At 39.9% G+C, this 26,674-nt stretch overlaps 7 protein-coding genes across 13 annotated transcripts; 4 read left to right on the top strand and 3 right to left on the bottom strand.

Annotated features, from left to right (window-relative positions):
• Positions 1-2,912: 2,912 nt before the first annotated feature.
• On the top strand, positions 2,913-15,586 carry LOC108112840. Of its 3 annotated transcripts, XM_017223148.2 has the most exons (8): positions 2,913-3,209; positions 7,252-7,959; positions 9,822-9,948; positions 12,142-12,274; positions 12,334-12,410; positions 12,782-13,163; positions 13,223-13,941; positions 14,004-15,586. In XM_017223148.2, the coding sequence occupies exons 2-8, from the start codon at positions 7,366-7,368 to the stop codon at positions 14,708-14,710; spliced, it is 2,739 nt and encodes a 912-aa protein (XP_017078637.1). In that variant the 5' UTR covers positions 2,913-3,209; positions 7,252-7,365; the 3' UTR covers positions 14,711-15,586. The 3 variants fall into 3 exon arrangements, with proteins under 3 accessions (XP_017078637.1, XP_017078639.1, XP_017078638.1); XM_017223150.2 differs by lacking the exons at positions 2,913-3,209; positions 7,252-7,959; positions 9,822-9,948 and adding exons at positions 11,051-11,163; positions 11,233-11,406; XM_017223149.2 differs by lacking the exons at positions 2,913-3,209; positions 7,252-7,959; positions 9,822-9,948 and adding an exon at positions 11,074-11,406.
• LOC108112841 (protein Aster-B) lies at positions 7,990-9,807 on the bottom strand. 3 transcript variants are annotated; one of them, XM_017223153.1, is made up of 3 exons: positions 8,799-9,807; positions 8,626-8,705; positions 7,990-8,571 (listed from the first exon to the last, which is right to left on the bottom strand). In XM_017223153.1, exons 1-3 carry the CDS (start codon positions 9,220-9,222, stop codon positions 8,143-8,145), a joined length of 933 nt encoding a protein of 310 aa, XP_017078642.1. In that variant the 5' UTR covers positions 9,223-9,807; the 3' UTR covers positions 7,990-8,142. The 3 variants fall into 3 exon arrangements, with proteins under 3 accessions (XP_017078642.1, XP_017078641.1, XP_017078640.1); XM_017223152.1 differs by having other exon boundaries at positions 7,990-8,705; XM_017223151.1 differs by having other exon boundaries at positions 8,626-9,807.
• A 104-nt stretch (positions 15,587-15,690) lies between the features above and the next one.
• Positions 15,691-16,398, top strand: LOC108113323 (NADH dehydrogenase [ubiquinone] 1 beta subcomplex subunit 3). 3 transcript variants are annotated; one of them, XM_017223878.1, is made up of 3 exons: positions 15,691-15,728; positions 15,966-16,100; positions 16,158-16,398. In XM_017223878.1, exons 2-3 carry the CDS (start codon positions 15,973-15,975, stop codon positions 16,360-16,362), a joined length of 333 nt encoding a protein of 110 aa, XP_017079367.1. In that variant the 5' UTR covers positions 15,691-15,728; positions 15,966-15,972; the 3' UTR covers positions 16,363-16,398. The 3 variants fall into 3 exon arrangements, with proteins under 3 accessions (XP_017079367.1, XP_017079368.1, XP_017079366.1); XM_017223879.1 differs by having other exon boundaries at positions 15,711-15,728; positions 15,971-16,100; XM_017223877.1 differs by lacking the exon at positions 15,691-15,728 and adding an exon at positions 15,735-15,895.
• On the bottom strand, positions 16,387-17,638 carry LOC108113322 (protein Rae1). Its single transcript, XM_017223876.1, has 2 exons — positions 17,144-17,638; positions 16,387-17,093 (listed from the first exon to the last, which is right to left on the bottom strand). The coding sequence occupies exons 1-2, from the start codon at positions 17,549-17,551 to the stop codon at positions 16,461-16,463; spliced, it is 1,041 nt and encodes a 346-aa protein (XP_017079365.1). The 5' UTR covers positions 17,552-17,638; the 3' UTR covers positions 16,387-16,460.
• Positions 17,639-18,884: 1,246 nt separating this feature from the next.
• LOC108113276 lies at positions 18,885-20,183 on the bottom strand. The gene has a single exon (XM_017223825.1). It carries the CDS (start codon positions 19,820-19,822, stop codon positions 19,238-19,240), a length of 585 nt encoding a protein of 194 aa, XP_017079314.1. The 5' UTR covers positions 19,823-20,183; the 3' UTR covers positions 18,885-19,237.
• A 1,068-nt stretch (positions 20,184-21,251) lies between these two features.
• Positions 21,252-24,432, top strand: LOC108113277. Its single transcript, XM_017223826.1, has 4 exons — positions 21,252-21,362; positions 22,228-23,126; positions 23,182-23,868; positions 23,924-24,432. The coding sequence occupies exon 4, from the start codon at positions 23,932-23,934 to the stop codon at positions 24,394-24,396; it is 465 nt and encodes a 154-aa protein (XP_017079315.1). The 5' UTR covers positions 21,252-21,362; positions 22,228-23,126; positions 23,182-23,868; positions 23,924-23,931; the 3' UTR covers positions 24,397-24,432.
• Positions 24,433-26,031: 1,599 nt separating this feature from the next.
• LOC108112957 lies at positions 26,032-26,656 on the top strand. Its single transcript, XM_017223357.2, has 2 exons — positions 26,032-26,110; positions 26,166-26,656. Exons 1-2 carry the CDS (start codon positions 26,059-26,061, stop codon positions 26,645-26,647), a joined length of 534 nt encoding a protein of 177 aa, XP_017078846.1. The 5' UTR covers positions 26,032-26,058; the 3' UTR covers positions 26,648-26,656.
• Positions 26,657-26,674: the final 18 nt, after the last annotated feature.

Here is a 26,674-nt window from a genome sequence, read left to right on the forward strand (position 1 = left end):
TTCAGTGGGTGGAGCAGGTGAAACTGCAGGCGAATATCCTTGAGCGAGACTGAGGCTGTTCACAAGGTCATTGCTCAGCCAAGCATCCATCAACTCAACAAATGTACATATTTGGCTATAAATATTAATAAAGTACCTCAATTTATACCATAAACCGTATGATTGACACTGATTGGCCAGATCTGATCCACCACCCCTAAATTATCATCATCTAAAACCCCCGAATTTGGCTGAGTGACAGCTTCCTCCCTTTACGCCCGTCATCCAAATTGGCCCACTAGAAGAAACCGGATGAGTAATAAGGCGACACGTATGCATCTTGTTTGACTCGCCTGTCACCGGAACAAGCCCCAAAAAATATACAAACACATGAAATTAAAATAGTCATCTATATTTGCCGACTGACAATTTTCACCACAAAAACATATTTTGCTAAATCTCCGAGAGAACGTGATCAAATATTTACTGAGAAGAGCGAGCCAAGTTGATTTGAATTTTAAGAAGCCCACAGGAAAACCTGTGATGCGTTAAGCAATAAAATTAATTAAAGATGTTTTATGATAGGTTTTTAATAGGTTTAAGTGCCACACGTGTAGTAATTAAACAGGTGAATGTTACTTAAATTTAGCACTAGGGGAAAACTAATTTTAAGGTAGATGGAGGAAAAAATTGGTGGCAGGCAGAGAACTTATTGAGCTTAATTTTGAAATATTTTTCTGCTGATATATCTCCTAAAAAATAAATACAAAAATAAAATTGTTAATGTACTTTAAGAATTTTAAATAAATTTTTAAATCTTAGTATTATCATCTGGTACTGTATTATCATCTGGTACTGAAGAGTTTATTTTGTACTGAAAATTAGTTACAAAATTTCAATTTAAATTCGTTCTTTGTTATAAAATTGAAAACAAATGAAAATGCAAAACTCGTTAAGTTCTCCATCAAGACATCCTCCACTTCCAATTTCCATCTTTTTAGACTACAGAATATAATAGAACCTCCATACATGCATGTCATATGGGAAAGTAATGGCCTTGCCTTTTTGGCTGCATTCAGAGTCAATGTCAAGGATGTGAGCTTCATAGAACAATGGAGGCGACAAGCGATGTGGCGCCCAGTTGCCTACTTATCCACAGCCTTGACAATGGCCTTCCGTTTCCGTCCAGCCCCAGCCACGCCCTCGATTCATCCAAGCTGGGCTGAGAGCTCTTTGAATAAATTATTCATGGGTGCAGCACGGGCGCCCCAGGGTCAATGGGATTGTTTCCTGCGATTGGACTAAAAATTCAGGCCAACTCGGAGGCATAACTCTTATCGGTTATGAATGGGTTTCCCTGCTGTGGGGTTATGTTTTTTTTTTGTAATTGGTGGATGAGTAGGTGGATGGGAGGACAAGGCCAGGGACTGCCTATCTCGACAAGTTAACTGGGTTTATCACCCGTTGGGGCTGTGACTGATGTAAAAATACCCGAAGGTTGCGTCACTTTTGCCATTTTCCTATCCGAATGGAGCCCTTTGAGTTTATTTTCGGGATGTGGAAGTGCCACAAGCGAAGAGAGAGTCGAAGCTCACGCGATTCTGTTTGGTGTGTTCTGGTTTATTACCATTTGCATTATCTATTCCAAAACGACGTCGCCAGCTAACACTTTCGATAAATGAATTCTTTAGTGAAAGCTGGGCCATAAAATAAACTTAATTTTCAAGTGGAATTCCTGACACCTGCTGATAATATCAATAGATGACTGCACACTGGAAGTAGTAAAGCACCTTAATCTCTCTCTGATTCCTTGTCAAGAGCTTCCAGACAGTCTGCAATGTCTTGCCCCTTGTACACCGATCAAACTTATAGATTGGCCAGCCATTATGGAATGGAAAATTCTGAGATAAGATGTGAACGATAACAGCAAACGGAGAATTTGTCAACATTAGCAGCTGTTCGCAATTTTGTTTTTTCCCCAATTTATGTTTGGTCCCTGTAATTTAATTAGGCCACTCGCCATTCATGAGCCCCAATTATGCGGAAATTGTTGGAAGCTCGATTCCATATACTATATATGGTTGCTTCCGTCAACAAATATTTGCTCCGGCATTCGTATTGGACAAACAGTGGGCAGTCGTTTGGGTATTAAGAGGAAAAAACAGTTTACCAAAGAGATTTTCCATTGTTTATTGCTTTTGTCACCATCGGCAATTAAATTGGTTTCTTGGAATTGCAAACGGGATTTCCAGCTTAGAATGGGGGAGCTCTATTAATAGAGTTTATCTAACAGGAACCTTTGTTGACCCACTAAAAGATACAGATACAAATCCAGGACAACGTTCCAGAGGGAATATGCAAAGTTGAGCGCATGTCTCGGGACAATTTGTTACTTGAATCAAAAAAAAAGGAAAATCAGTTGGGAAATAAGAAATTTCGAGCTGGGAAAAGAACAGCAAGAAAAAAGAGCTGCTTCTCTCTTTCGGTAAAGAGCGAGCCTCAGAGAGAAGATACAAAAGGGTGCGCGGCATAAAGAGAGCTTATACATACTAAAAAATACTTGGTTGTACAAAAATGTATTTATATCATTTATAAAATATTTAAACATTTATATATCTGAGGTATATATAAATTTAAGATTCCAATAAAAAAAACTCAAATATATACAATAGAAAAATACGTATGAAGTTACAGCTAAACAATTAGTTAGACACAGATTTACTGTGTTCACTAGTTTTTCTTAGTGCACTAGCTGCTTAAAAAGTATCTGGAGAGCGCAACGGCTCAGCTAGCTGATCTGCTCGCACTCACGCTGCCTGCTGCTGGGCGAGCGAACAAGTGTCGTGGTGGCTGCAGACATCTCGCTCTAACCGTCGCACCATGGGCACATCACGGAGCAACGGTGCTTGTTTCTTTCAATTGTTTTTCAAACTTCGTTCGGAACGGACGGTGCGCGCTCTGGTAGAAAAAAGTGAAAAAGTGTGTGACAAAGTGCAAATAAGCCACAACGCGCATGTGAGAAATCAAATTTAATTGAGAAGCATCAAAAATTGAATACATATCGAGCATGCCCACATCGTTGTATGTGTGCGTGTGCCAGTGCTAGTGTGGTTTTCCTTTTTCTCTGTGGAAAATATTTAAACTGAATGAAAAACTGAATTGCAGTCGGCCAGAACCAAATAGGAAAAGAGTAACTCACATTGGGGACACGCAGAGGTGTCTCGAAAAAGGTAAAATTTGTTACACAGAAACGACGCCAGAAAGCGATTAGCGATTTTTTGGCTCTGTGTGAGTGTGTAATTTTTGTGTACGGTTGTGTATGTGCCTGCTTGTGAATTTTATTTAATTTTTTTTCGTGTATGTGCACAGTAAAAATAGCTAAAGAGCGAGAGGGAGAGCCAGTATTTCTCTCTTCTGTGAGAGCAAACTGCGACGTCATCGTTCACGCAGAGTCTGTTTTATGTGGCGTTTCTTTCTTTCTTTTTTATGTTACTGCTGCTGCTGTGCCTCTTCTTCTTCTCGTCTTTTGACTATCTGTTTTGTGGTTAATCTTTTGTTTTGAATACACTTTATCTACGTCTGTTCAAGTGAGTGTGTGTGTGTAAGAGACGATCTTCTCTTCTTGTTCTTCCATCTCTTTTGTTCTTACTTCAGTATTTTTTGTTTTTTTCGTACACGTAATTCCCGTAGATATCGAACTCAGCTGCTTTTTGTTTTGATACGTGAAATCCATAATCAACCTGCTATCGTTGGGTCAGGTAAAAAAAAAACGAGAAGAAACCCGTTTTGTTGTCGAATAAATATCTCGAAAATTATGCGAATAGCTGGGTGTAAAATGTTTAAATTCAAACTTTTCCATTACTTAATGAGTTTGCTTGTTTGTGAGCCTGAGAACATGACTAATTGCTGTATTACTTTTTCAACGAGCTGCTTATTCCATTTGTTGAGTTTCAAGTGCTCAAATATTGTTTTTATCACATTTGTTTGTCTCAAGATTTAGATTTTCGCTCAGAGTCCAATGAAGACGGTAATTTCTATATAAAGCTGCTCAGATTCCAGTCTCGAATTTAATACAACACAAATATTGCAATTTTTTTACTGTGTGTTTCTCTTCTTTTTTTTATTCGTATTTAGCTGTATTTGCCTTGTTATTGTTGCCAGGCACTCGCCAAATTCATTTCCACTCCGATTACTGTAAAAGCTTATCAGTGGGCAGAGTTCACTATAGATTGACAAAAAGGGGGGAAAAAAAGGGGAACTAGGGGTTCCAAACAAACAAAGGCAGGCCTCCTTTTTGCTTAGTATGAGTGTCTGCTGCTCTCATTTAAATGCCACAGGCAAAATACCAGGGAAAAATAACAACCAGCTCCAATTCCGCCTCGTTTCACATTGCTTCCTACTTCATTTGCAAATTGTGGATTCAGTGAGTGCACTTAGCTTGGCAGCCAGCCAAACAATTTGCGTTTACTTACCGAGTTAAATTTCCCAAACCATTTGCAACGCAAGAAATATCTTAATCTCATTTAAAGCAGTTCAAAAGTTTAAACTCAAGTCAAACACAAAAAGGTGGGGTTTTCACACTTATTTTAACAGTTGCGACCTTTTAAAAACATTTGCTAGCCTGATGTTTTCTTTATGAATATTATGAAAACAATAAATTGCCTTTGTCTTATTGTTTTACATATAATATGTATACAAGTTACTTGGACTTTACTATGGTACGTCTCGTCCTAAACTAAATTATTTAATTTCCAATGCGAAAAGTGTGTCTTAATTTTAGTTTTTTTACTGAACTTTTCGGCCTATTTATGATTTCTAGAACTTTAGTCATTTATTCAGATTATCTTTAAAAATTGCTTACTAGTTATTTATTCAGATTATCTTTGAAAATTGGTTACTAAAATAAATATAAACTTCTTTAAACACCATAAAATAATAATCTTTATGGAATTGGCGTCAGGTTCCAACGAAACCTGCTACTGAGAGTTTTTATAGCTGAAATTTGAAAAACAAAACACTTTTGTTAGTATGTAAATTAAATTGGATTAATCAATGTTTGTTTAGCTGGCAATTCACACTCCATTCTTTGATAGTTTCGTCCCAGAGTTGCCAAATTTAACGAATCGGTGCTAAAGTAAAGCGCTTTTTCCGCTTTTATATTTGAAAGCTAAAAGTGCTGCAATTGATATGTGTAATACGCATGGCGATGTATCTTTTGTGTTGTAGTTTATATTCCATTTGGCTTTTGTTTGATTGCCTTTGTCGTGGAGAACAGCTGACAGCTGATTTGAATGTTTTCTCACCTTATTTGTTTTGATTTCAAATTTGCTTTGGGCAACACACCAACGAGAATCTCTCAGCAAAGTCGGCGCGGAATTATTCCTCCGGCGCAATTGCAGCTGTTTGTGTTTTATTCCCCCAAATCCCCTATCCCCCCAATCTTTCCCTTGCCCAGTTCCTTTCTCTGTCTGCGTTATTCGCTGTCGTTGACCCAGTTTCGGTTCACCTTATATACTTACATACACATATATGCAAACAGATACCTCCATACGAAAGCCCAGCTAATGTGGAGCAAACGGGGAGTGAGGAAGTTAGTTTTGCGTTTTACTTGCCTTTATTTTGGTTTCCCCAAAGTTTTCCTTGCCATATTTTACTGAGTTTTTTCCATTCAGCTGATAAGGTCATTGTTTTTCGCTTACTCATCCGGCCTGATCTTTGCCTGATCTTCAATCTTTAGCAATCAGTTTCAATTAATTGCCCCGATTAGCTATATATTTAAAGCCTCCGCTTCGTAGATCTTGTTCCGTATTCCAATCAATTTTGCGCGACTTTCGCTTGACATTTTAGCGGGACATTTACGGATTGCGACGGGGTAAACACTAATTTATTTAAAGGCTTTTGCTACGCTTTTGCTATAAATAACGCTGTTGAAATAGCCGCCTTAGCTGTTGGAAGTGGCGATAAACTTCTCCGTATTGTTTTTGCGGCGTAGACAAGACAACGAAGTGAATCACCCCGAGTTAACGAACCTCATCATCGGAACACTTGATTCCGTCAAATCGGTTAAAAGCCTTTTGTGGTTCCCCCCCTCGAATGATTATATCTTGGTAGTAGTTGCCATGCTCTATCTCTCGAGTATTAACTATCTGTGTATATTTGTTTGAAAGAGATTAGCAAATGCCGCCGTCTGGTCTCGATCAGGTAATAATTACAAGCCCCAGCAGCTGGCAAACATGCATTGTGTTATCTTTATGACGTCTGCAGTTAAGTTTCCCTGTTTGCATTTAATATTAGTGGGATGCGAGGCCTGGTGATAAATATCGTCTGAAAATGATGGGTGTGTCTACAACGCAATTCGCAAATCGTGCCACCTCTCTTGGCAGCTTTGATTATAATTATAATTTGCCACCACTCTAATTAAAGAACCTTTGATACCAGCGCCTCCCTATCAGCTACGGAGATTCCCGTTCCCGTTTGTTCACGTGCCACACGCTTGACTAGTTTCCAGTAGAAACCCCTACTCATGATCATAGCCCCAGCCTCAATTTCACATCCCTCTCCCCCGACTTTCAATTGTTTTCAATTATCAGCACGCTTTAATAAATGTTTTCTAATGTAGCCTATAGTTCATAGGCTGATTTGATTGCTTTTATACTATAAGCCATTGCCGATTGTTGATTGTTAATCGATGGAGGAGACGGGTGGGGGGGTGTGGTGTGGAATGTTAAACGGATCAGTCAGCCACAAAATGATTGATCTTCTAAAGCGCATATGAAATTTGATAGGACACCAAATGTTATTGATGTTTGCACATCAGCTGAGGTTTGTCTAGTAGTTAATGATCTATGAGGTGAATTTGAACTCGAAATAATGATAAAACTAAAGGAGACATATATTTGATTTGATAACTTTGATTGCTTCTAAGAACTATAAAATAGCTAGCCCATGACCGACCACTTAGTGTTTAGTCATCAGAAGCGCAGCCGGAACTCAATTTGCATTCCCCGTGGTCGCGTGTCGTGTGTTCCGCAGCGGAAATCACATTGAACCCCGGCCTGCCATCTGAATGCACTTGTTCAGATACAATATCTATATAATACGATCTGAGCATGAGCATGAGAACCGGTTGCCTGAGGCAGTTGATTGAACGATCAGCGGATGATTCAGGCCATAAAGCGATCAAGTGTGGCAGGTTAAGGTGATCGCATATTTAACCCAATTCGCAATGGAATTTAACGGAATTTTTCCCAATCCTTATCTATCTTATTGCAGACTGAACAAAGCGGCAGCAGGATATACGGATTTCCCAAGCAGCGCGCCCAACGGGAAAAGCTCCGGGGAAAGAAAAGCGTCCAGCAATCGTTACACTGTTTCGCGCGGCAGGGAATGGTATATTTCTTGGGGGATTGGGGCATGGGAGATTCTGACTTGTCGTCATATCAGCAACATGTTCCAAATATACAGCAGCCTCAACACATCCATGGACATGAACTACTCTTGCAACAGCAACAGCAGCAGCAGCAGCAGCTTCCACAGCAGCAGCAGCCACGCCAGCAACAGCAGCAGCAGCAGCAACAACAACAACAGCAGCAGCAGCAACAGCAACTTGTGGCACAAATCTCCAGTAGCCTAAGCCAGCTGCAGCCACAGTTGCAGTTTGCCAGTGGATCCCGCTTCCTGCAACCGGGCACTTCTCCCTCGCCATCCCAGCAGCAACATGTTGGACATGTCAGCAGCAGCAGCCTCGTAACTGCCAATCTCCAGCAGCTGTCGGTGAGCAGCAGTAACTCCAGCAGCAGCAATAGCAACAACAACGGCACCAGCGGCTGCAACACTCCCACCAAACAGCAACAACTACTGCTCCCAGAAGCGGCTGCTCCTGTTACCACCGCTGTCGGCAAGTCTTTGAAGAACACACAGCTGAGCAAGGATCTCCTGGACAATGAAGATGAGGTGGCATTGCACCCGCTCTCCAACCAGGTGAGCAATGAAAGAAATGAAATTCCTAGGTTTAAGTTTGTTTTAGGGACTGGTATTTTCGGTAGTCAAAGAATATTTCAGTTTACCTAGTAAAAGTAACAGATCATCATATTCAAAACATTGAGAAGTATATGTTTTTTTGTTAATTACTCTTGAAGGTTCTCCTCGTTTAAACTCTTTAGGTTACCTCTTCTTGATCTCGACAAGTAGGGCGCTGTATAGTGAGTGGCAGAACTCCTCAAGACCCGCGTATGCATTCTTCTCGATGAATGCCTTGACCACCGCCCACACGGACTTCAGAAACTTTATCTGGGCATAAACCAAGACGTCAGTATATTCCTCAACAGTAGCCTTGAGGCAGAAGTGCATCAGGACGACGAATGCATCCGCGTAGGGGATCTCGGCGTTGACGGTCTGCACATCAATGGAATACAGCTGCCCTGGTTGGCTGCACTCGCGCATTACTTGCGTCTCGGTGACCTTGGCAGTTTTAGGACCTAGGTTCGCTTGCAGGGCCACGGTCACCGTGACGATGCGCTCGTTTCGACCTTCTGCGTTTTTCTTCCAGCCGCCCATTTTTAGATCGGTGGACTTGCGCCGATCATGAAAGCTCTGCAGGAACGGCGAGGCTGAGAAGAGCATGTTGAACAGTGCATCCACCCTCACCATCAGTCGCTCCTGCAGCAACTTGCGGCCCTCATGTGAAGCACTGCATCTGGCTGTCAGCTCATCTTGCTTTCTTGTCCCTATCGTGATCGGTGCCGTTGTATATTTTATTAATTTCGATGAGCTCGTTTTTAATGTGTTTTTGTCGATCTTAGCCTGTTTTCCGCGCTTACCAGATGTTGGCCTTATTGTTTCCCTGCTGGGGAGCGCCGAGGGAACCAGGGAATTGCACCGCGTATTCCGCATGTTATTAACCTTGCTTTTTCGGCCTCTATCCGTTTGGGTAAAAGCCGACTGCCTTGGGGATAATATTTGCTTCTTCTTTCCGCCCGCTGTCAAGTCGGTCTTAGAGCGACGATCGTTTTTGGCAGCCGTCGAGCCTCGCCGACTGCCCCAGAAAAGTCGATTCTTTGTGGTATCGGTTTCAGCCAAAGCCTGAAACTCGTCGGACGGCTGCGGACCTCGGTGTGTGGCTGAGTTCCGACGGGAACTGTTGCTTTGATTTATCCGGTTGCTGGTGTTGCTCGTGCCAGATGACTTGTCCATTTCCAAGGGTTTTCCAAATCGGTACTTCAGCCGGGCCGTGATTGACTTCATATTCTAGTCAATGTTCGTTGTCATCTTCAATTAAATCATTCTTAACGAATCACTCGAAATTTGTCACGAAATTAAAGGAACTAAATGAGCTCCAACTTTCTCATGGCTGTCTGTAAGTTGTTTGCTCTGCGGATTTTGGCAGAGAAAGCTCGATAAGCTAGGCATTTTCGCACTTTCGATTAGAGCCAAGAAGTGACGTAGTGAACGATAAGATTGCAGCAATCAGGGTTATGGCCACGCGCCAGTCAGCAGGTTTCTTAACACTAAACAAGTTAGATTATGTTTTTGATAGAGCGGAAACATAACAATGAACTAGGGAGTGAAAACACGACAGCGGATATGCTAAACAAGAATGGGAATTGTATACATGTACTATCATATTCTTGAAATTAGTTTTTATTGGCTTGAATTGTACTTTATTTTGGGCACTTGTTAAGATAATGCTTAAATAGGCCAATAAATTAAACACTCCAGCTTGTAGCAATCAGATTAGATCTAGCACCAAAGGTATTATAGTAATATATAGACTAGAAACCCCTGCCTAGACATAATACATATGTGTTAGTAATAATAATAATAACTTCTGCTTAATTTTCTAGGTCGGAGGACACACTAGACTGTTGCTGCTTAACCAGTCGACGGTGATTAAACCGCTGAACCTGCGCGAATTGGACTTCTACCAGAACATTCCGCAGGACATACTGAAGTTTGTGCCCAAGTACAAAGGTAAGATACCGACTGTTTCACCACCCGCATCAAAAACTGATCACACCTTTAAATACCAATTATCGATTCTGTCGAAGCGCTTCATTTGCTCTTTCGTTTCGAATTAACTAAATCATACAACAAAAAATAAATAAGAAAAAATATATATATGAAACATTCTGAATCGCGCCAAGCATTTGTCATGTGTCTTGAGTTCCGAAATCGCCAATTTTTTATTGAATCGAACTTTTGTTTTTGTACTAACAATCGCAACAATCAAAAATGATAAAGCCAAACAACCAACCAATTTGCGTTTGCTCCTCTTGTATCGTCCCTAGATCAAACCAAATCGCATTCGAATATCATTTTTATCAATAGTATTTTTTCTCTACAACTATATATCTAAAAAATATGTGATATCCTTAGTCTGTAAGTTGTTTATTGAAAATGGAAATAAAACCAATCTCAAAAAAAAAGAAAGCAAAAAAAAAAAAAAAAAAAAAAAATAAGAACTTGAAAACTTGACTTAAAAAAAAAAGACTGAACCATATACAATAATATGTAGCTAACCTATAGCTTTAACGATTTGTAATACGAAAAGCCAAGATCGAAAATAAAAGAACCAAAAACGTTATAGCCGCCACATGCCACAGAACGTTCTCTGTCTTGACGACGCCTGGGACTAGTCTATAGTCCGGGTCGCCACCGCCCGAACCAGAGACCTTTTCCGATTAAATCCCCTTAGTTAGTAAAACCATGACAGCAATGGGTAAGTCGCAAACCAAAAACTACCAAAACAAATACCAAGAAAAGCTCCAACCCAAAAATAAAGTAAAGTAAATTGTAATCGTAAATGAAAAAATCCCCTCCATAAGGATTGTACAGTTTTTCCAAGCAAAAATTGTAAAATCGCTTGAATGGATATGGAAAAATTTATATCCATGATGCACTCCCTCGATTCGGCGCATGTATATATAATGATTATGGTTGCCCGGATCGGGGGGCGTGTCCCCGCCACTACATGTACGTCTATGCTCGTATTATCCAAAGGTTCGAGGTGCCTGCCTGACAGACCCGCTCGAGATCTGCCGCCGAACCAAGCAAACCTCACCGAACCGAAACTGAACCACTGAAATGATCCGAACCGGAGTCCGGAAAAGAGTCCTACCTCCTCTATCGGGATCGGAATCGGAATCGAAATGGGGAATCGAACAGGGGAATGCTTAAGCCGAAAGTGTAAAGAAAATCGTTTTTTTTCCGCAATGCAACAAAGAAAATCGAGTTTTATTTTATGTGTTTGTTCAGAACGCACATCGTGCCGCCCTCCTTCCCTCAAATGCGTGTTGAGTATTGTTGTGTGTGTAGTCATCGTCGCCGTCTCCGCTCCGCTCGTCTCATCTCGATCCCTCGATCTCGATCCTAAGCAATCGGGTCCGCCCTGCTCTGTCGGTTAGAATGCAGGCGAGCGAAATCGAATGGGTTTGTATGATTAAAACACATCTATCTATCTATTTTACATATGTTAATATACCAATTACCAATTATACCAAACAAATACATAACGATATGATACGATTACAACATAACCGTATGATAGTTAAGACGATCCCATTTTAGTATGTTAAGCTAAGTTCAGGAAAATCAAAGCCAGCGATAATCTGAAAGTTTTTGTATACAATATTTCCACTTTCTTTTGCACTTGTTACTGCGTCGGTTCGTTAAGTCTCTATCTAACTGTTTTGCACCAACTTAGCTTAGGAATAGGCCTAGTTACTCTCTACTTCCATTTAATGGCATTCACATTTGAAAGCCATCTGATTCCGTCTGATGTTGGAAATGCATGAAGCACTTCTCGATCCCATTGCTGCACCAAAGAAATCGTTTAAAGACCTGCTCATTTGATCAAAGTGATGTTAAGTAGTTTGAAGTTATGTTATAATCTTGCCTTGATCACCTGAGTGGAGTTCCATTTCCATCATCCATCAGAGTAATCGTGTTTGTCTGTTTTTCAACCATTTCGTGTTTCGTCTGCTAACTAAAACTCTGGAACCGCTGCCTCAGTCCCCCATTTGCCACATCTTAATAATCTACCCCTAACCCATCTCCCGTGTCAATTCGATGCTAAACTACAAAGAACTACAACCAGATGAGAAGAGTTTGCCCATTCACAGTTTAGTAATCCCTTTCCCCGGCTCGTCTCTGTGTCCATTCCAGGCGTCATGCAGGCCACCACCATGGGCGGAGCCAAGTTGGACAAACGCTACTCGCCCAGTTTCCGGGATGAAGCTGCCGCCGTTCCCGTCCGCAAGATGAGCGCCTCCAAGAGGAAGCGCGATGAGGTGCTGAGGTGGGTATTTCATGTTCTCTCAAATCGAAAACATTGATTAATTCTCGTTTCCCTTGCAGAATGAAGGTGCACAAGAATGGACAGGCAGCTGAGGTGATCAAAAGCATCTCTCAACTGGACAACACCAATAAGCAATGTAAGTATTTTTACAGGCAAATGATTCATTTTCTAAAACAAAAAACTACAATTCTGGAAAACAGTCTTATGTGTTTTTCACCTCTCAAAAGGGCGTTTTTTCGATAAAAAAATATTTATTGCCAGTTGAAAGTAATATTTATTATCTTGAAAACAAAACCACCGAAAGATTCACATAAATCCGTTTTTAAGCTTTTAAGAAGGGAGAAAATATTTGCACTATGATAATTCATTTTATTAGAAGTTCTTGGAACTTTTAAAAAGTACAATCCTATTTATCGTTTTAAAATCCTAATAACAACTTTACAAAAGAGCTAAAAACAGTTTTCGTTAAGTAGAAAATAAATCTGATCTCGCTTCCTTCCATTGTAGACTTCCTTATGCTCGAGAACATCACCTCGCAGTTCCGGAATCCCTGCATTCTGGACCTCAAGATGGGCACTCGTCAGCATGGAGATGATGCCTCGGCAGAGAAGCGGTCTAAGCAGATGGCCAAGTGCGCAGCTAGTACGTCAGGATCTCTTGGTGTTCGCCTTTGCGGCATGCAGACCTACCAGGCCGATCTAGAGCAATACGCCAAGCGTGACAAGTACTGGGGCCGTGAGCTAAACGAGGGCGGATTCAAGACGGCTCTCCATGACTTCTTCTACAATGGCTACCGCTTGCGTATTCGCGTGATTCGCAAGATTCTGCAGCGCCTGTTGCAGTTGCGCAGGGTGATTGAGAAGCAGTCAAGCTACAGATTCTACTCCTGGTAAGTTTCCAATTAATTTCATTTACAAACAGTACTAATGGGTAATTTATTATTTGCAGCTCACTACTCATTGTGTACGAGGGCTTCGAGGAGAATCCAATGGCTTACCCACCCTCGATGGGTCTGGATGAGTGGACCGAGGCACCCAAGTCGGCCACCGTGCCTGGCACAGTCTTCGACTATCATCCGGAGAATAGCATAGATGAGGACGATCTGGAAGATGAAGACGAAGCGGGACATGAGGCTGGCGATGAGCTGGAGGCACACGATACCGACGAGGATCTCCATCTGGTGGCAGCCGATAGTGGCAACGCTTCGGCCACCAACAGTAGTACAGGAGGCGATGCCTGCAACTACGACGCAGATGCCTCAAATGATTCCAGTTCATTGCTCAACTTGGCCACCAGGCGTCACCTGCACAAGCGTGGATTCGCAGAAGCAGCAGCGCGAGGTGTCAAGCAGACAGCGGCCAATAACACCACCACCGACGAGGAGGAGGAGGAAGAGCATCTGGCTGCCATGCCACCGCCCCGCAGTTGTGGTGTTATGGCCGCCAAAGCAGCTGCAGCGGCAGCTGGACTGGCCGGAAAGGGCCAGGGCGCATTCATTCCAATCTCCGAAGAGACAGTATTCCTGGACCCAGAACCAGCGCTGCCCAGCGTGACGACCTCATCGCCACATTCCGGTGACTCGTGGATGAACTATAGCAGTAACAGCAGCGACGACTTCTCCGGATTGTCCGAGCAAATCAAGGCTGTGGCCAGCGGGCGCCAAACATGTAAGATAGTCATAAGTATATAACAAATGTACGATTGATAACCGTTTTCTTAATTTTTCTAGGCAATAACAGTAGTGATGATGCAAGTTCAGATTATGAAAGCAGCATCATTGGACCCACAGAGGCAATGTTCAAGCGCTACAAGTCGCAGCAATCTTTTGACGCTGCCACAGCAGCCGAAACTGCTTCCTCCCCGCCCCTCACTGCCGGAAACTCAAGCGTCTCCAACGGCGGCACAACCGTTCGCTCGCTGGTTTCGCCTGCTTCATCCAGCGCCTCTTCTCTGAAATCAGTGAAAGGTGCGGTAAAGCGATTGCGGTGCAATGATGACGATCAGCAATCAGCTGCTCTTGGTGAATGTGACTCGCGTGAGGCCAAGAAGTCGACGATCACCTCGACACCCGTGTCGGCTGTATCCTCGCCAGCCAAGACCGCGCCCCAATTGCGCAGTTGCGAAAGCATCTCTAATCAGCACTCTCTGCTGGCAGGCTTGCTCCTTGATAACAACAATGAGCAGCGTCGCAATGCCATTTTGCAGCATAGCTCCAAGTCGCTCGACATGTCGGCACCGCCTACAGATGATAACCAGTGTTTTGTAGACGTCCGCCTCATTGACTTTGCCCACACGGCATTTGTGCCGCGCAATGGCAGCATGCTTCCCACTCCGGCGGCAGCTCCGGTTCACCATGGACCCGACGGTGGATTCATCACCGGCCTGGACAGCCTCAACCGCCTCCTCAACGAGATCCTGGCTGAGGAACGCATCTAAGGGGATGATGAAGAGAAAAACAGAATGAAGGAATGTGAAAATGGGGGAACTGGGAGGAACAAAAGTTAAAAGTACAATTTGATTTCACAATACCTAAATTGTTGTAGCAACATGCGTTAAATTATGAAACAAAATCAACTAATCTTTAGAAATTCAAAATGTGATTCAAGCAAACCTATTTAACAACCGGATATAGCCCCTAACTTTTAACTTTTAACCGACGCGTAAAATTAAGTGATGGGCGGATAGTGTTCCCCCGATTTAAAGCAGCATTTGTGGAGAACAAGGAGCAGAGAATTTAAAATTAATTTGTGAACAAGTCTCTTCCAAAAAAGTAGATGAAGGTAAATAGTTTATTAGATATGATTGATTGTGCATTCTGCATTTCACATCCAGATTGTTTCGGCTAAAGTGCATATGATTTAACCTTTTATGAGGGTTCTCGCGAGACATACTTATAATGTAATGTACTTTAAAGCGAGAACACTCGGATCATGCGTTTTTATACTTAGCCATTACAATACAATGCAAAATGACAAAGCGACAGAGCGTAATGATCAGTATTTCGTTGTATGTATCTATGCTTAAAGTCCTAGCCCGTTTCCTTTTCCAATTGTAGGGACAAAGTTTTGAAGAGCGAGAGTTTACTATATATACTATATAAAATACACGCAAAAACACATTTTTAAGTTAACGATTAAAGAGAGAAACGCTATTAATATATAGATCCTACAAATATTACTATTACTTATTGTGTAACTAGAGAATTAAATGGAAAAACAATTTATGTATATTTTCACTTAAGCACGTTTAATAATTACAAATGTTCTACGAATTGCAAAAATACCTTTAATGAATAAATAAATATGAAAATTATGAATTTCACTGTCTTCTTTAAAAGTTTGATTGGCGCCTAAAGTGGCAGGTTTTTTTTTTGGCATTTTTAGTCCCATTTGGTAATGTATCGATAAAACATATGTTTTAAGTATATCGTTTATTGCTCATCTCTAAGACAACTGTGCGTATTATTTTTGCCATTTTATATTTCTGTTCGTTTTGGCTTAAAAAGAAATATTTAGGTGTAATAAATCATTTGTATTTGCACTTAAATTGGATATACCTTAAGCCCATCAAGTATTTTCTATAGAGCAATACACACAGCTTGTCAAACGTAAACATTCTTATGTAATTGTTCAGGGCTAGGTTAAACATATGAGATTTAGCCTGGAGGATACTGATTTTTTCTGATTTCCAGTGCAGCAATGGGCGGACATCACGGAGAACCCTACACAGTGCCCCATGCATCGGCCTACAAGGTGGAGAATGTGCCCCAGCTCTTGGAAGTAAAAGAGGCACTGGCCCGCCAAGGACTAAAGGATCCGTGGCTGAGGTAAGCTTTTAAATTGTGAATAAACTTCTTAATTCTCTCTGATTGTATTTTTTTTAGGAACGAAGCCTGGCGTTACGAACCCAAGGCCTTCGGCACCCACAGATCTCGTCTGAACACCTTCCTATTCCGTGGACTCGGCGTGGGATTCTGCGCCTTCTTGGCCACCGTTGCCGTGGAATACGCTTTGGGCATTGGCAAGGGTCAGGGTGACCATGGACATGGTCACGGCCACGAGGAACACGGAGATAAGGGCCATCATTAGTTATATTAAATAAACCCATTGTGCTATCGCTCCAAATCTGTTTATTCGCAATACATATACGTGTGGGGGTTTTCACTAAAACTAAAATAATCCTCTGATCAGTTGATGCGCGGCTTTAGTTCGTCGTAGCACGAACGCAGGAAGATTTGGGGCTTCTTGGCTGGGTTGAAATACTCGTGGCCCTTGGACCAGTCGTAGCCCACAGCGTAGGCGAAAATCTGACCGTTGGCATTAAATCCGCACTTGGTAATGGACTGATCCATTGCATCACTGGACTTAAGCTTGGTGCGGGCATCTTTGTCCCAGAAACTGAAGGTGCCATCGGAACCAACGGTCACCAGGGTGCCGTGCACCGGGTGGAATGCAATGTCATTTACGGCATAAATGTCCTGGAAGCCCGAGGTGCCCGTGGATCGGTGGCACTTGAAAGTGAAATTATCTTTTGGATTAGCAGGATTAACATACTGTATGGCCACGCGGCCCTCAATACTGCCCAGGGCATAGCCGGTAGGCTCCTTCTTCTTGTCTTTAAAAATAGATATGGCACGGTGCTGGTACTTTAGAGGACTCTCCTGACGTTTGTACTCCGTAGGGCTGTTCTGCAGCGAGTATATGATGAGTCCTCGGTTGGCAGTGCCCACCACAGCCATTGGGTAGTCCACATCGGCGCAGTAGCAACGCTCAGGCAGATTGATGGCCATCATGGGGTTAGGTGAACGCGTGTCCCAGAACTAAAAAAGAAAATTAATTAAAAGTACTTTGTTCTATCAGGTTCGTTTACCTTAAGGGTCTTGTCCCAGGAGCCAGTCATTAGGCAAGTGTATGTTGCACCCTTGACCATGTGGCACGTTTTAACAGGACCATCGTGGGCCGCAACCTGCATCACTTGATCGGACGCCAAATCCCATAGCTTAACCTGCTTGTCGCAGGAGGCCACAAACACCTTGCTGCCATCGTCCGACCAGCAAACATCCAGCACTGGTCCACCCATGGTCTTCATCGATTTTGGCACAGTGGCACCGTTTTGCTCAACTTCCCAACAGCGCACGGTGCTGTCCCAGCTTCCGGCCACCAGGAAGTTCTTCTGCACCGTGCTAGGACTAAATTCCAGCGCCGAGACGGAGTCGTCTGGTGGCGAGGCCACCTCGAAATCGTTCATCCGGTTGGTCGATTGTGTGGCGCCAAACATTATCTTTTGCTTCAAATGCCGCAAAATGTTTGTGTTTATCTTATTTCGCCGACGAAGAGCACAGAAAGGTGTGGCCAAACCATCGAAAGAGACCGCGTTGCGTGAAGTGATTGTACTGGTATCGACCTATCGATATTTATAAAGCTGTCTTATCGGTGAAAATGGCGGGCAATAGGCCTGATTTCAAATATTAAAAATACTAGATCGCGTGTTTTACATATAATATATATATATATACATATTATATCTGTAGATGAAAATATTTGAACTTACTATACTATCGAAATACAGAATACAATGAAGCTTATAAATAAGAAAATAAAATATTTTAAGACAGTGGCATTTACAACTTTTCAAATGTTACATTTATTTGGTGAGTAAAATAAGCACAATAATATAAAAATAATAAATAATTGAATTGAATACTTTTGTTTTTTTTTTCACTAATTTCAATGCAGTCAATACCAAATTTATTTGCTAACAATTCTTAAGAGTAACGTTTATAAAAAAATATTTCAGTCTTTAAAGTACATACTTCTCCTACGAGTATGCTATGAATTCGACTATTTAATTTCTAATTCAAAAGCTCATAAATTTATGGACGAGCATGTAATCACTTCTCTTGTTGAAAGAATAATATGTATTTAATCCTTTAATTACAAATATTAAAATTTTATAATGGTAAATCACCATAAAAAAGTAATAGTTATAAAAATGTAAGTTGAGTTCATCTTTATCATCTTTAAATGCTTATCAGGAAGTAATACCTTCATTACAACATTTATTTTCTCGAGATAAAAACAGGTTGATTGCACCCTAAGTCGCGTCTCTCCCAATTCTTACCTGTCATTCCGGTATCCAGTGACTGTGAGTGCAAAGGTGGCACTCGCATTTCGGTAATGAATTGTCGCTTTATATGCGCCACTGTCAACTCAAAAAAAAAACCCCCGAGAATTGATATTCGGCACTCGAAAGTCAGTAACCAAGGGCACCTATAGAAAAGTGAAATGTATTTAATTAATCAGTACCTATATCGGTTAGTGCCAAGCAAATATATATAAACATATGCGTTGGGTGCTTTTTCCGGTGACAATGAAAATAGGTCAATGCTCAAGTTTCCAATGCATCAGCATCTCGATGATTAAAAAGCACTTCTTAGAAATTGTGAATGGCACGGCTTGACCGCGTACTCCTTATGTTGAAGAAAACATTTTTTGGAATTTACTCATTATCTGGGTAGTTCACCAAGCTATAATGAAAATGTGAAGTACGCTTAGCTAAAGGGGGTTTTCTGTCCTTAAAGCAAGAATTAGAGAGAAAAACACCGCAAAGATTTCTGTTTATAGTTAGTTTAAGCATAGATTTTTATTTGGGTTTAATCAGATTATTCATTCTTGGAATGAAGTTCAAGCTTTTGTTCATTGTGCCTTATATTACGACTATACATACATATGTATATTTTTTGTGATTATTAATGGTTGTTCTAGACTAGCGACGTGGCGTTTAATACTTTACGAATGTTGTTGATTGTATTATAATGTAAATATTTGTAGCAGTCGGAAGTCACAGATATGACTAAATGACGTACATATGCAGTCAATAGGAACCGTTCAGTTCGGTGGCAAGAGTTACAGTGCATTAATCTTTGGGCTAAGATGACTTAGAGAGCTCCTTTCATTTTTCAATTTAAATACTAACGTTGATTGCATTCTTGATCACAATATTTCCAGCTCCGTGTTTGATCGTGAAATTGCTATCGATCTCAACGGAACCGGATGTACTTTGATCCGAATCCGTTGTCTTGGGAGTTTTCGTTCGAGAGCTGGCCTTTTTCTTCTGGGCATCACCGCTGAGATCCAGGGATTTGACTACCTTAAGTAATCCATTGCACCCAGTGTAGTCCACGAATTGCTGTGTGGAATTGCTACCCAGGTAGATACGTCCATCATTACCAGTGTACTTAAGGGATCCACTATTGCTTTGGATCTTAAGTCTCGTGTTATTGCCAATGACTTGCAGGCTTCCGGAGTTATTAATTATCCGTATTTTATTGCCATTTCCAATGATCCTGAGATCCCGCGAATTATTCTCAATGCGGTACTCTTTGCAGTTGCCCACTAGATCCTTGCTGGCATAGATGGTTGTTTCCGGCGGCGAGGGAATCCTCTTGGTCTTATTGGGGGGTTTACTCTGCTCTTTCTTACAACTAGAGCACTCGTCATCGTCGTACGAATCGCTCGCCGAATCAGTTTCTATAACACGAACGCCCATTTTGGTGTGAATTACCTCGGGTTTCGTTTCTTTCCGCTGCTAATCACTTGCTAAAATCACCGAATCGCTGAGTTCAGTGGTCAGTTAGCTCATTCTCTAGCGCTTTTTCGGTGTGGCCTATCTTCTCTTTCTCTGTCGCTGGGGGAACACTCCGATTGATGAGCAATACCTCGGATGTCGATGTCACCGCTGCTGCTGTCTAAGGTCAAAAATATCCAATTGTTGTTGTTGCTGCCAGCGATCGAAACGATAATAATACTGGGCACTGGGGGATCGTCTGTTTCCGTCAGGGGAACTCCCTCTGTTTTTGTTTTGTTTTGAGTTTGTGATTTTGGGTTTAGCGTTCGCTGTGTTGACTGCACGCTGGCACTTTGGCTATTGAACGATAATGCCGCTCGGTAGCCGCTTTTATACCAGCCGGAGAGTCTAGCGGCGGGGCTTTTTTATTTTGCCCGAGGGCCGGCTCGAAAATCACCTCGTTGGCATGAGAGTTCCGAATTTTTTAGCCAGCTGGGGAGACCTTTGCTATGATTAATACACACCTGTTGAGCCCATCGTAATGGGCTCGTCTATCTGTTCCAGCTAGTAGTGCTTATTCATAGGTCCTTTGGTTTTATATCTGGAACCAATTACAGTTAGAAATATTTACAATAATACTAAAATAATTAACTCGATTTGTTTTTATAGAAAATGGCGTACAATTTCAGTCAGAAGCAATACTAACTTAATTAATGTTTTTTTCATATGCGCATATTATTTTCATTATTGGATTTAGATTCAAAAACTTATATTTTAAAAATATTTTTCAGTGTAGCTTTTATTAACCGGCATAAATCAGAACTCATTTTTAATTAACAAAAATGATTAAATTATATTTAATTATTTCATTTTAGACTCTATAAATTGTATCTTTTTCACGTGTAGATTACTATCAGCTCACGAATTGAAGCCGAATTTTGATGGGGATTTTTGCCAACTCCCTTATCATTGCTAAGACTCTTGATACAGCCGATTTCGAATGGGGGTCGTAAATGTGGTGCCAAAACGCCACACATAACGCCCTCAAAACAAAGGGGTAATAGCCTCCGATAAGACGATAAAGTTTTCCGCACCAGAAAACTCCCCATCTACATACAGTTGGTAAATATTCAAATGGTTGTCAAGCGTGATCTTTCTAGCTGGGGGCATTCGTTTCCTCGTCCAAGTCCCGAGAGCCTGTTTGTTTACAAACAAAAAACTCACACCCTCAATTTGCTCAACTGATTTTATTAGCATTCGATTTAGTGCTATATAATAGTGTACATATGTGAACGCTCCCGAAAGCTTCCGATTTTGACTCGACATTTCTCGATCTTGGCATTACCTGCATTCGTTTCAAGTTCAGCTTTCGGTTTTAATTTCGATTTCAGTCGGTTGGAGGGCTTGGTGGCGAGCAGAACCTGGAAACACAAAACATATGTATCTAGATCGCCATTTGGATAAACACGCTTTAATGTAAACAGTTGGGCGAATGTTTGTTCGTCCAGGGAAAGCACCGAAGGTATACATACATATAAGTTTGTAGCTACAGATATAGCCACAAATGAAAGGGGTGCACTGCCGGCCGTTGCGTAAACTGATTTTTTTTTATATTATATTTTCAAGGTGCATTTTTGTTGACAAATCAATTATCTCTTTTCGGATGTTATAAAATGATTTATTTGCTAGATTGTGTACATTAGTGCATTAAACGGGGACTTTTTCGCAGTTATCTGGCGTACTCAACGCCAGCAAAAGTCCAAACTTAAAAAATAGTTTTATTAATAATAATATGAAGCCTTATTAAGTACAGATGGACAGGTGTTATAACAATCAAATCGTGTTTAGTGCCAGATACGCCTCGAGGTCGTTACAGCACAGGCAAATGGAGAAATTGTGCGAGCGAAGAAAAACCCCCCTAGCAATAACCCATTAGAACCGTTGGCACCTGCAGCTACTATCTAGCATGCTTCTAATACCGGTACTAAACCTCTGCCGTCGAAAAAATCACCGATGCCAAGCTGTTTTATCTGTTATTTAGATCAGAGAAAGAGGCGTTTTGTTTGTTTGTTTTCAAGTAAATGAACTTTATCTTACTTTTTCTGACACTTGATAACGTGTGAACAAAGTTGGGGGGTTTGTGGTAAGATAAACTAATAGATGACCTCTACTAGACTGTCAGATAACACCGTGCGTAAATTGCTTATAATCTAACAAAGAATGTAGAATTATTGCGAAATCTATGAAATGTTAACGAAAATAATCTATTAAGAGGATAGTACGTAACACTACTTAAATATATAGCTATGGTCAATTGAGATTAAAATTTAAATTCGAATTCAAATTCTTCGTGTTATTGTGTTGAGATCATCTTGAAATTTTTTTAGGTCCCCATCTAATTGCCAATCACCTAAAAGTTCTTAAACTTCCGTCGCATATATAAAAGTTTACTATGAGCTTTTATTGTGAAAATGCTAAGAAAATAAATATACAATCCGATTGATTCACAAGCCAGCTAGACATCATGGAGTCGGCAACAAATATTTTATCCATTGGAGTGGAGAATAAAGAATCTTTGGACCACGCATCAAAGCTTAAGCTCCACAGAAGGAATTTTCACACCAGGTTTACAAAACGTATGCAAAAACTATTACTTAATGGTTCTAAACCTTTGAAAGATACACCCGATCCGGATTCAGTTGAAAGATTTTGTGCAACGAGCACTCGGAGAAATGGCATTCAATACTATGAGTTTCGACCAGATGATTATACAAAAGGAATTGCTTTATCTGGACCGGCATTCGATCCCAAAGGACTTATTTTAATAGTGAAGGAAAAGATCGGAAAAGAGCACTGGATAAATGAAAGTGTTATTAAGTATCATAACAATTCCTTAGCTGAAATACAAGAACTTGTTTGGGACGCCCTAATGGAGGAGGACCGAAGAATATATAATTATTTGCGCTATTTGCAAGAAAATCGTTAGTAATAAGGAGTATTAAATGCCTAATAATTAGTTTTTATTGTACTTTTCTGTTGTGTAACTGTTAAACTGATAAAATTTGTAAATAAATAATTATAGTTGGTGATCTTCTACATCTGATATTAAATTTATAGTTAGATTTTTATGTCCTAGCAATTATTAAGAGGTCCACCCTAATTTGAAAAAATTCACAAAAGCTTATAAACAATAAACACCCATCCCTAATTCTGTGCTTTGATAGCTTTCGTTAAAATAATTGCATAGTAAATAAATACTTGACATTCTATGCCAAAAGTCGATCAGGTGAGGAGATCTCTTTGTAATATTGAAACATTTCGTAAAATAAAATAAATTTTAGAGTCCACCATGACGTCGAAATCGATAGTTTTGGCCATAGGAACAGAGAGCAAAGACGAAATTAAAGACATACCGACGATACGACACGATCGCAAGGCCTGTTTTCAGTCCGATTTCGAGGAACATATGCAGAAAATTCTACTAAATGGAGCTAAATCACAGGAAAGTTTTCCCAATGATAAAGTTATGCAAAGATTTGCAGCGAATGGATTGAAAAAAAATGAATATCATTATTATGAGTTTGCTCGAGGGATTAATAGGGGTTGCTGGATAATTGATGGACCCACATTTGAGCCCAAGGGTATCCTAAGGCGTGTTAAAGAACGGATAAGCACAGATCATTGGATTACAGATAATGTAGCCAAGTTTAAAAAGGATTCCAGAGACTTTGTACAAAAAACCGTTAGTAATGCCTTAGATGAGGAACAAGTTGACATTTACCAGTATCTGTGTTATTTAAATGAAAATTGTAATAAAAAGTGATTAATTTTATATTTATATTCACAATTCTTAAGTCTACATATTTCGGCTTTATACATATGCATACATATGTTATTAACCATTCACAACTGTTTATAAACAAGAAGTTACCATCACTAATGATGGGCTTTTAGTGTGAGCTTTCCGGTAAAATGATTTCATTTGTAAATAAACAACAATAGCTTCTTATAACAAGTCAAAAAATCGGGTAAGCAGGAGTAATTTCACTATAAATTGTTTTACATATTATAATAATTTTACAGAACCGAAAATGACGTCAAAATCGAACATTTTAAGTATCGGAAGTGATTTTAAAGAGTTATCTGACAAACCGCCAAAGACAAATAACCCAAAAGCCTATTTTGAGTTCAATTTCGAGAAACACATGCAGAGGTTACTTCTCGAAGGGAATAAACCCCAAAATCTGGATGCATCATCAATGGAGAGATTCGCGGCTACTGAGATAATGAGAAATGGAAAACAGTATTACGAGTTCGGACCTGATAATTTTAAGAGCGGAACAATAATAAGTGGTATTTCTTTCAATCCCAAAGGTATGCTTTTACGTGTAAAGAATAGAATCGATAAAGAACACTGGATTAAAGAAAACGTAATTCAGTATCGAAAAAATTCCATGGTGCATATACAGCAAATTGTTTCTGATGCCTTGAAAGAGGAAGAAATGGAAATCTATCAATATTTGTGTTATCTCAACAAAAGTTTAAATAAAAAGTGATATTTCTTGGTATAATAAAATTTATTAAAAAACTTCTGTGATAGTCTATTTGTACTTGGTGGGTTCAAAATATCTAACGTTTGCTTTAATCGGTATGTATTACTTATTAATTTAGTAAAAATCGGTGTAAGAGAGACCATCGCTATTCAAGAGGTTTTTCATATAAAGTTTTTATTGTGAAATCGTTTTGTTTATTTCAAATTATAGCAATCTATACTTAAGCGATTGAGTCAGGCTGTGTAGGCAGAGTCAGATATTCATAGCGACAGAAACTAGCCATGACAGATCAAAGAAGTAAATCAAGAGATGTTAGAAATGATTCATCCGAATTATATTCAGTACATATTGAAAGAGCTAAGCCAAGTCGAGGAAATCCCCGAATCAGAGATGAAATAAACGCGACTACCTTTCCCGCAGTTTTGTGCAAAACGATGTTAAAAAGCAATATTCCACCAGATACTGCCAAAGGTGAAATTTGGATTTATACACAACTTCTCTGTTTTCTCTATCTTGAAAAGCTCGACACTCATAAAAGAGTATACCATATGTTTTTGTCGACCGAAAGGGATGTGGAGGACGACTTCAAAAAATTCGAAAAATGTACAAATATTGCAGGGATTTGAGGAACGTAAATCAATTAACCGAAAACGCACTTTGTGCTCGAATCCTATACGAAAGGGTTGAGAAAATGTTTTCCAATGCCAAGTGGAATAAGGAGGGAATTGTTTTTGAACTTGAGATAATTGCAGATTTGGTCGATTTCCAAAAGGTTAAATGCAATCAAATCCGAGAATGATGAAAAACTATTCAATTACATAAAATACTTGAGCTTTATGAAGAGTTTGTAAGAAACTATCAGCAATTAAGTATGATTAAAAAAAGTAATGAACCAAAGAGAAAAGATTAAACAAAGTTTACCCTAATTTTAAAGCTTTTGTTTAACCATTCACATGTAAAAAAAAATAAAGGTGATTAGTCCTAAACTTTTTATTTTATCTTTGTGTGAAATAATTGATATATTAACCACATAAAAAACGTATGCAAAAACTATTACTTAATGGATCTAAAACTTTGAAAGATACACCCGATCCGGATTCAGTTGAAAGATTTTGTGCAACGAGCACTCGGAGAAATGGCATTCAATACTATGAGTTTCGACCAGATGATTATACAAAAGTAATTGCTTTATCTGGACCGGCATTCGATCCCAAAGGACTTATTTTAATCGTGAAGGAAAAGATCGGAAAAGAGCACTGGATAAATGAAAGTGTTATCAAGTATCATAACAATTCCTTAGCTGAAATACAAGAACTTGTTTGGGACGCCCTAATGGAGGAGGACCGAAGAATATATAATTATTTGCGCTATTTGCAAGAAAATCGTTAGTAATAAGGAGTATTAAATGCCTAATAATTAATTTTTATTGTAGTTTTCTGTTATGTAACTGTTAAATTGATAAAATTTGTAAATAAATAAATATAGTTGGAGATCTTCTACATCTGATATTAAATTTTTAGTTACATTTTCATGTCCTAGCAATTATTAAGAGGTCCACCCTAATTTGAAAACATATGTTATTTAACCATTCACAAAAGCTTATAAACAAAAAACACCCATCCCTAATTCTGTGCTTTTTATGATAGCTTTCGGTAAAATAATTGCATGGTAAATAAATATAAAGAGTGCTTAACATTCGATGCCAAAAATCGATCAGGTGAGGAGAACTCTTTGTAATATCGAAACATTTCGTAAAATAAAATAAATTTTAGAGTCCACCATGACGTCGAAATCGATAGTTTTGGCCATAGGAACAGAGAGCAAAGACGAAATTAAAGACATACCGACGATACGACACGATCGCAAAGCCTCTTTTCAATCCGATTTCGAGGAACATATGCAGAAAATTCTACTAAATGGAGGTAAACCACTGGAAAGTTTTCCCAATGATAAAGTTATCCAAAGATTTGCAGCGAATGGGTTGAAAAAAAATGAATATCATTATTATGAGTTTGCTCGAGGGATTAATAGGGGTTGCTGGATAATTGATGGACCCACATTTGAGCCCAAGGGTATCCTAAGACGTGTTAAAGAACGGATAAGCAAAGATCATTGGATTACTGATAATGTAGCCAAGTTTAAAAAGGATTCCAGAGACTTTGTACAAAAAACCGTTAGTAATGCCTTACATGAGGAACAAGTTGACATTTTTCAGTATCTGTGTTATTTAAATGAAAATTGTAATAAAAAGTGATTAATTTTATATTTATATTCACAATTC

The sequence above is a fragment of the Drosophila eugracilis genome, unplaced genomic scaffold (genome assembly GCF_018153835.1).
Source record: "Drosophila eugracilis isolate 14026-0451.02 unplaced genomic scaffold, ASM1815383v1 contig_90, whole genome shotgun sequence".
NCBI classification, from domain to species: Eukaryota; Metazoa; Arthropoda; class Insecta; order Diptera; family Drosophilidae; genus Drosophila; species Drosophila eugracilis.